The sequence below is a fragment of the Herpailurus yagouaroundi genome, unplaced genomic scaffold (assembly GCF_014898765.1).
Source record: "Herpailurus yagouaroundi ecotype Mexico unplaced genomic scaffold, PumYag 483, whole genome shotgun sequence".
In the NCBI taxonomy this organism is placed as follows: Eukaryota; Metazoa; Chordata; class Mammalia; order Carnivora; family Felidae; genus Herpailurus; species Herpailurus yagouaroundi.
In genome coordinates, this window is record NW_024412700.1 from 326,835 (window position 1) to 335,790 (window position 8,956).

Below are 8,956 nucleotides of genomic sequence, written 5' to 3' on the forward strand. Positions count from 1 at the left end.
GAGGATGAGGAAGTGTCAGGACTCTAGGGGGGGAGCCTTTCCTTGAAGTCAGGTAGCGAGGGGAAAGCTGGGCGGCTTCCTCAAAGGGAAACAGTGGGACCCCCTGTCCTGTCACATTCCTGGGCCCTGATAGCCTTCCCCTGGGGAGGGGTGCGCCTGGACGAGAGAGACCCTGCACGCTCACCCGCACGATTCCCGGCACCCACGAGCACCGGCGTCCCCAGAACACACAGACGGGGCATTTACCCAAGCCTGTGTCCCCTCCACCGCACGCCGACACCGACCTCGTGCACACTCACACATGTCTCGCGCTCACCGGGCGATGTTAACATCTCATTATCTTTGTTACTGTAATTACATTATCCGCTGCTTTATGCAGAATTATCCTCCGAGGACTAATTGATGGCTCCATGTTTAATTCATTAATCATTAGCATCAAATTCGACAATTACAGTGCACACTGATTGTGGGATTGCAGGCGTAATGAGGGGAGAATTAACAAAGAAAAGGGAAAGCACTTTCCCTCCCTCGGGGGTTTTGAGTTGGGGGGCTCGGGGAGGAAGTTGGGCCTGTGATGTCTTTGGGTGGGGCTGGGGACGAAGCAGGGGTAAGATTTGGAAGCCAGGAGGGGATGGGAGCGGGAGAGGGGTAGGGGGAAGCGAGGTCTCTGAGAATTTAGGAACTGCCTATGCCGCCCCGGAGGGTCTCCTGCCAGGGAGCGAGGGTGCCCCGGGAAGGGCCGTTTGCAGGGAGCTGTCAGCCCAGAGTGGCAGGGGGGCGGGATTGTGAAGAGAAAGTACCGGCATGTTGCCTCGAGGGGGATGGGGGGGACGGGGAGTGGGGCAGACCAGCAGGCAGTGTTGGCACCACACGGATATTAATAGGCACTTACGGAGCGTCTGGTCCTGCCTCGGGTGTCACGAATACAAGAGAAACACAAAACTTGCCTTCCACCTTTCGGCATCGCACCGTCCCCAGAGCACGAGGGGTGTCTGGCCTGTTTCTTTACCTTCTAGTGGCTTCAGCCCAGAGCTTCCCATCCCTCGGCTTCCAGAAACTCCGCCCGTGTGTTCCCGGGACTGGTGGAAGCCTTGACTTTTGATGCTTGCTCTTCCACCGTGTCCGGCCCCGGGCCCTGTCTCTGCCTCCTTACTAACCTCCAGCGCTCGGCCGCCTCTGCTTTTCCAGCACCTCGGGCGTGGTCCACCTGTCCTCAGACTTCCCGTCGCCATTGCCCTCTGGCCTCAGTCCCCATGCTTAGGTGGCCTGAGGTGAGAGGGCAGCGGAGGCCCCGTGGCTGTCCCCGCGGGCTCTCTTTGAGGGACTCCGCGCCGAGGGAGTCCGGCGGGAGTTGTGAGGGCATGCGAGGCCCTCCTGCCCTGGCCTTGGACTCCTGAGCCTTTGGTTCCCCTTGGCTCTGCCATTCCTCCCTGATGGGAAACGAAAGATTAATTTTCTCCAGCCCAACAGGATAATTACTAATACTAATTAGACATAATTACTTGAATTTGATACACTTATTTCTCGTCGGAATGGCACCAAAGCTGAGGCAAAGCAAATGGCACGTGTGGACTAGAATGCAGGGTGCAGGGGCCCGGTCAGGAGGGGAAGGGGGCCGGGGCCGGTGGCCAGGCGAGGAGCACCGTGGTCATGGGGGTGTGGGGACCCCGTGCCCCGCTCTTCCGGCTACAGGAAGCGGGCAGGGGCGGACGTGCTCTTCACGGAGAGGGGTGTGAAACGTGGGACCAGCTGCCTCCCGAGCTGTGGAGGGCCCGGGTGAGGCCTCTGGGTCTCCAGCACGCCTGGCCCGGTACCTGGCAAAGCCCTCGTTTCCGGTCAACATTCTGCTAGAATTTCGCACGTTCTGCCCTTAGCCCTACTTTCAGGAAAGTCTGTGTGCCCCTTCCCCAGCCTCCCTTCCCAGTCTGACCCTTCCCCCCCCCCCCCACCCCCAGGTGCCCCCTACACGGCCAGCAGCCCGGCCTGGGCTGGCCCTCGCCCTGAGGGGCTGCACCAGCGCTCCTGCTCCGTTTCCAGCGCCGACCAGTGGAGTGATGCCCTGCCCCCAGGTACGCAGGACCCTGTTCAGCGACACAGAGGAGGGCAGCCAGGCAGCGTCCGCAGCCTGGGAGGCTGTGTTGGGATGGTGCCCAGGCCAAGGGGAGGGGCCCGGCAGAGCGCTGCGGGGCCAGCGCTGGGTGGTCTGAGAAACGCCGCCGTAGCCCTTGCCTTCTCCAGCAACCAAAGGCCGCTTCGTGCCCGTCTACCCCTTTGCTGCCCCCGGGCCCTGCCTGTGGCTGGCTGGTGCCGGAGACCTTCCCTCTGCAGCTCGTCTGCCCACCCACCGCTGTCCCCAGGCAGCGCCGGTGGCGCCTCCCGCATCCCCATCAGCCCCCTGCGCAGCCAGCTCATCAGCCTCACCGCGGGGGGGACAGGGAAGCGGCGGAGTAGGGGGGTCGGAGGCTGGGGGCTTTGAACGCGATTGGAAGGCGGCAACTCTCCTACCGCGGAGAAGGGGGTTCCTAGAGGTAGGATCCAGGATCCGGACAGTTTTCCCCGGCCTGCTGCTGGACAGGCTGAGGCCCCATCCCGTGTAGCTGGTCGGAAATTCGGCCTTCTCTCCGCCATCCCACCCGCCTTCCGCCTTCCTTCCTCTTCTTCCCCTTTTGTCCATTTTTGTGCCTTGCTCACATCCCGACTCTCCCTTCCCCTTATTTCTTCTCCCTGCCTCTTCAGTGAGCACCACCACCACACACACACACACACACACACACACTGCCCTTCCCCCCTTCCTCCCCCAGTTTCTCTCCCCCGTATCCTAACCCTCCGGTCACAGCTCAGCAGTTCTGCAGATTGAAAGGGAAATGGGCACACGGCTGCTCTCCTCTCCCAGGTAAGGGTGTGAGGGAAGCAGGACAGTCCAGGGTGTTCCCTGTCCCGTCAGAAGCCCAGGCAAAGCTGTTCCTCCCACTTTGCCTCAGGCGGGGCAGCAGTGCCTGGCTGGCCCAAGGCCCATCAACTCTTTTCCCCACGTGCCTCCCAGGAGCCCCTCACGGGCTCCCATCCCCCTCGAAGCACTAACCCCCTAACCCCCTAACCCCCCGTCTGAGCTCTGCCGGCAGGAAAGAACTGGGTGCTCACAGCACAGGGGATCTCCCCCACCTCCTGCTCCAAGTGCAAGCGCCCCTGGGGGCAGTGACCACGGAGGGTTGGAGAAGGGGAGCTGAGGGCGCTTCCCAGAGTCACTGTCCTGACGGCCTGGGGCCCCTCTGTTGAGTCTGGAAGGAGGAAGGCAGGGAGGGAGGGAGCGTGTCTGCCTCTAATGAAGTTTGACATTTAGTGGTGAGCGCCGGGCGGGGTGTGGGAGACGGGAGCTTGATTAGCGCGCTCTAATTGACAGTAATTAGGCAGCTCCCTGATTGTTTCTAATTCTGCTATTAATTGTGAGGAGCGGGGAGTGTGATTGAGGATAAATTTGGTGCGGAGCTGCTGGGGCTTCAGCTCCCTGTGAGTTCCCTGGGCCGCCTTCCACCCCTCCGGGCTGCCAAGGCCCTGGCCGCCCTGCCCTAGCCGCCGCCGCCGACGATGCCTCCTTGCCTTTAATCCGAGTTCCCCACACTCTTCTCCCTTCACCTTCTTCTCCTTCAAGGCTGGGGGAGCTCTGGGATTGGGACCGGCCGGCAGCCCCCTCCCCGGGGCTCTCCCAGGGTGGTCCAGCTGCAGTTCAGGGTGGAGCTCCCAGTGGCACGAGGCAGGTCTCGCGCTCCCTCCCTCTTCCCACACTTCTCCAACTCTCCCCTCACCAGCCAGTGGCCCAGCTGAGGTGCTCAGTTCCAGCCCCAAGCTGGAGCCTCCCCCATCTCCCCACTCCAACCGGAAGAAGCACCGGCGGAAAAAGAGCACCGGGACCCCCCGACCAGACGGCCCCAGCGGTGCTGCTGAAGGTTAGGGGGACCTAGAGGGAAACTGGGGCACAGGAGGTGGGCTGTGGGATTTGGGGATAGTACCCTAAAAGCAACACCATTCTTAACATGTTTAGAGGAAGCGTTTTGTAATAATAATTAGCAATAACCATAGTTCCACAACTTCTTTTGGTAATCTAGACCCAGGATCTTAGAAAAGCGCTTTCTTCTGCCTAATTTAAACCCTTTCTACTAAAACGTGAGCTTCTCTCTTATTCCCTGTAGAAGGTAAAAGACGGCAGGCGGCTACTCCAATAGCCCTTCCAAGACTCGTGGGCAGGACCTATGCTTTCTGTGTCTCTTGTATCAGCCATTGAGTTTCCTGAGTGCCGGGCACATAACTGGTGCTTGATACGTGTGTCTTAGCTGGCGAGGTCTCTCCTTAGTCGTCTTTAAGCTAAGGAATTCCAGCTCCTCGAGTGTTTTCCACGGGGCCTTTCTCATAATTTGGCGTTGATCATGGCACTTCTCTGATTTTCTCCCAAAGTATCTTCAAAGTGTTCCTCTTCTCAGTGGTTGAAGTCTCTTTGCTCCCAGATAAGTTGAACTTCTCGATGCGTAGTGGCTCATTTCCGCTCCGACTGTCAGGGATAGGGGTGTGGGTGGAGATCACCTCTAGGGGAAAGAGCCGCCCTTCCCAGCCTACCGTGGTGTAGTGATGCTTAGCACGCGTGGCAGGGGACCCAGGTACCCAGGAACTGAGCCCCACAAAGGGCCGGGTTTGTGCAGTTCAGAGGCTGTACCGAGAGCAAGGTGAGGTGGAACGGTGGAGCCTGGGGAAGGAAGGGTACCAGCGTTCTTGTTCTAGGAGGCGGTTTCTGTTAGAGGTGCCCTTAGAGCAGGAGCCCAGCAGGAAGACGCCCAGGGAATGGGTGTCACTGAGGCGAGAGGCGGCCCCCGGGGCAGAACCTGAACTCTGGCCTTGGGCCTCCCCACAGGTATCTGAGTTGTCTCTCCAGCCCCCAGGACACATTCAGTCTCGGTGCTCGTTAGGAGTCGTTCACCCGTAGGGTGGCTGACCGCTGGGAATGAGATTTGTGTCGCTGTCTTCTGTTGGCCGAGAGGAGCAGAGCTTGGAACAGCTTCACCACGTCGCTTGGGGTCGCGGTCCGGCCTACAGCGCGGGGCACCACGGCTGTCCTCAGGTCCCTTTCCGCTCACACATCCCAGTTTGTGGGGACAACCTCGCCTCCTCTCCCCATCCACTTGTCCTTCCTGCCTCTCTCTGCCAGGGTAGCGGGGGAGGGGCCCGGCTCCCAGGAGCCCCACGCTGACGCCGTCAGGAATATTGGGTTTAATGAGCTGCAAAATGAGGCGGCTGCAGCTGACATGTACGGATGGTGCCCGCACCCGCCTTCCCCCACCCTCTCCCAGCGTCGCCTCCTAGCACCCGTCGCATCCTTCTCCAAACACCCCGCTCTGCTCCGGGAGGCGCCCTGCTCCGAATTCCAGGCCCATTCCTGGCAGTGCCAGCCAGGGATGCGAAGACCTTGCACCCTGTCTTTACCGAGGCGCCACAGGTGGTCGGGAAGAGGGGTTTGAGGGCTGCTCCGCACTCGTGGGCTTGGCCTTGGAGGCTGGGGTGGGGGGAAGAGGATGAGAGCCAGGCAGGCAGGAGAGCGGATGGAGCTGTGGCAGCGGGGCGCCCTCCCTGATGGTGGCAAATATCCCTGTCCCCACAGAGGCGGAGGAGTCCTTCGAGTTTGTGCTGGTGTCCCTCACCGGGCAGACGTGGCACTTCGAGGCCTCGACAGCGGAGGAGCGGGAGCTGTGGGTGCAGAGCGTGCAGGCCCAGATCCTTGCCAGCCTGCAGGGCTGCCGCAGCGCCAAGGACAAGGTTGGCACCGAGGCCCGGTTGGGGTGGGACCCAAGGTGGCCTGGTGACTGACCGCCCCCCCCCCCGCCCCGCCCCCGGTCTCTCCCGCTGTGCAGACTCGCGTGGGGAACCACAACGCGGCCCTGGCCGTGCAGGCCGTTCGCACTGTTCGCGGCAACAGCTTCTGTATTGACTGCGACGCCCCCAGTGAGTGTGGAGGCCGGCGGGGCTGGGGTCGGGGTGGCTTTGGGAAAGCCTGACGAGAGCCTTCCGGTGGGCCACCAGAGGGGACCTCCCTGGTGGTCTCACGCTGGTTGCCCGTGGACTTCATGCTGCTTCCTCCCCTCGCCTAGATCCAGACTGGGCCAGCTTGAACCTGGGTGCCCTGATGTGCATTGAGTGCTCAGGGACCCATCGACACCTGGGGGCTCACCTCTCCCGCGTCCGCTCCCTTGACCTCGATGACTGGCCACCCGAGCTGCTGGCTGTCATGACCGCCATGGGCAATGCCCTGGCCAACAGTGTCTGGGAGGGGGCCCTGGATGGCTATGCGAAGCCCGGGCCCGACGCCTGCCGGTGAGTGGATGAAGGGGGGGGCCCTGCGGCTGGCCAGAAAGGGAAGGGACGGTGGTGCCCAGGTATGGGGAAGGTCGGGATGGTGCTGAGTAGCTGCAGCCGTGCTCCAAGGGTTAAAACTGGCTGTTGCTCTGCTCGGCAGTTGGCCCCTTGGGGTGCCCCTCCCCCTCCCCGCCTGTCACTCAGGCTCCTCACAACAAGAGGCCCTTTCTGAGCCTTATCAGCAGGTCAGGGGCCAGCAGGAGGCGCATGCGCAGGGCCCTATCGCTCTGTGGCGTGAAGGCCCTAGCCTGAGCTCTGAGATGGGGAGAATGGGTGGGAGATAGGATAGCGCACGGGCCCCTAGTGTAGGCCCCCCACCCCCTTTGTTCCAGCAGGTCCGGATAAGCTACCACGGGAGCCCTGCCTGGAATCTTCCTGCCCTCTCAGCCCCCTACATCCCTGCTGCCCCCGAGGGGCCTCTCTTCAGTGTTCCTCCCTTTCAGCCTCTTCCACACCCTTTGCATTACCCGCTCTGTGCCGTCCGTTCCTTAGGTTTGTCTCTCCACTGCCCCGTCCTATGCCCTGTCTCTGCCGATTCCCCTCTCGGGGTGCTCCTGCCATTTCCTGACCACCCTCCCCAGCCCCCGCCCGTTGGCTCATGCCTCGATGGACCTGTGGTTGCAGAGAGGAGAAGGAGCGCTGGATACGGGCCAAGTACGAACAGAAGCTCTTCCTGGCCCCGCTGCCGAGCTCGGACGTGCCGCTGGGACAGCAGCTGCTCCGGGCCGTGGTGGAGGACGACCTGCGGCTGCTGGTGATGCTTCTGGCCCACGGGTCCAAGGAGGAGGTGAACGAGACCTACGGCGACGGGGATGGGCGGACGGCTCTCCATCTCTCCAGCGCCATGGCCAACGTCGTCTTCACACAGCTGCTCATCTGGGTGAGTTGTGGGCTCCCTCCTTGCCTTGCCAGGGCCACCCTCGAAGGCTCCTCTGACCTACCTGATCTCCGTTCTGCCCCCAAGAACCCACACCTTCCTTGCCATGTCGTGCCAACTGTGAAAATGTGCTTCCTTCTGCAGTATGGGGTGGACGTGAGGAGCCGGGACGCCCGGGGCCTGACTCCGCTGGCCTACGCCCGTCGGGCCGGTAGCCAGGAGTGCGCGGACATCTTGATCCAGCATGGCTGCCCTGGGGAGGGCTGTGGCTTAGCACCTACCCCCAACAGAGAGCCTGCCAATGGCGCCAACACCTCTGCTGAGCTGCACCGAAGTCCTAGCCTTCTATAAGGCCCAGGAAGAGGGCACAGGGGCCAGAAGGACTCCATGGCCTGGGGCCCCTCCTCCCTACACGCACTGGGGGGAGCCAAGACAGAGAAAGGAAGGAGGAGAGGAAATGAGGAAGAGTCAAACAGAAGAGGAGCCAAATGAGAAAGACAGAGGGACCAGAGGAGACATCTGGGATTTGAGCTGCAGCAGAGGGGGAGTGGAGGTATTTTAGCCCTCTACCCCACGGTGCCACTGAAAAGGGACAGGACCCTTTGGAGGTACCTGTGAGGAGAGGGGAGCAGGACCTCTCCCTCCTCCAGATTCCTACCTTCTCCTGCCAGCCCCCTGCAAGCCTTCATCCTAAAACGGAGCCTGGACGGATAGGGCACAGGTTGGGGGGTGCTGGATGAAAGAGACGAGGGGGTGATCTGTGAGTCCGTGTAAATTTGTACATTGGAGTATTTATGTTTGTGTACATATCTGGTGTGTGTGATGAGCCAGTAAACCAGACTGTGTGTGGCCTTGTTTTCCCCTTTTATGTCTCTGCCCTTCCAGAAAGGTCCTTCAGCCCTACTTCTTGGTGCTGTCTTCGGTCTGTACTCTGGGACTTCCTCCTCTCTCGGTTGGCCTGAGGCCCTGAGGTCTCTGCTCAGGCCACTACATGCGTTTCCTTTGGCCCTTTCCTGCCAGCAGCGTAGTTGAGTTTGTGGGTAGCACTGGCTTCGAACCCCGAAAGGAGGTACAGAGCTTTGTGCTTCCTACTGGAGGCTTTCTGCTGCTTCCCCTCCTCACATGCCCCACCCCTACCCTCAGAAAGGTTTTCCGGCTGGTCTCCAGTAACCTCATGCCACACCTGGTGCTGGCCAAAGTGCACCCAGAAGGAGGACAGAAGTGTCGTCCTCTTTCCTAAGAGTCTGGGAAGTAGCTCACACAGCCAGACCTACGGGGAGACGCTCAAGGCGCAGGAGAAGAGTTCTGAGGAAGCCACAAGGGCAAGTGGCTGGACTTTACTAGGGCAGCACTGCCGCGGGGACTCAGGCCTCGGCTTTGCTTTTGAGGAGAGGCGAGGAGGTAGGTCACTGATGGTAGAACCACCACCTGGATTCCCACCAACATCCTGCCGAGCTGGGGGCAGAATCCTGAGCTCCTGTTTCTCCCTCTATCCCTCATCCTAGAAAGACCTGAGGGAAACCCCTCTATACCTATTCTTGAAGGATGAGAACTTGCAAAGTTAAGGTCCCTGCTCTCCAAGGAGCCCGTTTTCCCATCCCTACAACCGCTTTGCTGGTGGCCCCGTCTTTCTCCAATACTTAATGAGTGTACCCTGGGTGGGGGTGGGGGGGGGTTGGCACT

The 8,956-nt window shown here is 60.9% G+C and overlaps 1 protein-coding gene across 3 annotated transcripts in view; it reads left to right on the top strand.

The window, feature by feature from the left end:
* AGAP3 (ArfGAP with GTPase domain, ankyrin repeat and PH domain 3) overlaps nucleotides 1-7,624 on the top strand; it is a 58,304-nt gene extending 50,680 nt beyond the window's left edge. For 2 of the 3 annotated variants that reach the window (XM_040464429.1, XM_040464430.1), the window contains exons 12-18: nucleotides 1,956-2,069; nucleotides 3,807-3,944; nucleotides 5,645-5,799; nucleotides 5,895-5,985; nucleotides 6,132-6,354; nucleotides 7,021-7,276; nucleotides 7,418-7,624. In XM_040464429.1, coding sequence (XP_040320363.1) covers nucleotides 1,956-2,069; nucleotides 3,807-3,944; nucleotides 5,645-5,799; nucleotides 5,895-5,985; nucleotides 6,132-6,354; nucleotides 7,021-7,276; nucleotides 7,418-7,624 — 1,184 coding nt within the window. Of the gene's footprint in view, nucleotides 1-1,955; nucleotides 2,070-3,806; nucleotides 3,945-5,644; nucleotides 5,800-5,894; nucleotides 5,986-6,131; nucleotides 6,355-6,888; nucleotides 6,997-7,020; nucleotides 7,277-7,417 lie in introns of those variants that run through there. The other variant, XM_040464431.1, reaches the window with a different exon arrangement.
* Nucleotides 7,625-8,956: the final 1,332 nt, after the last annotated feature.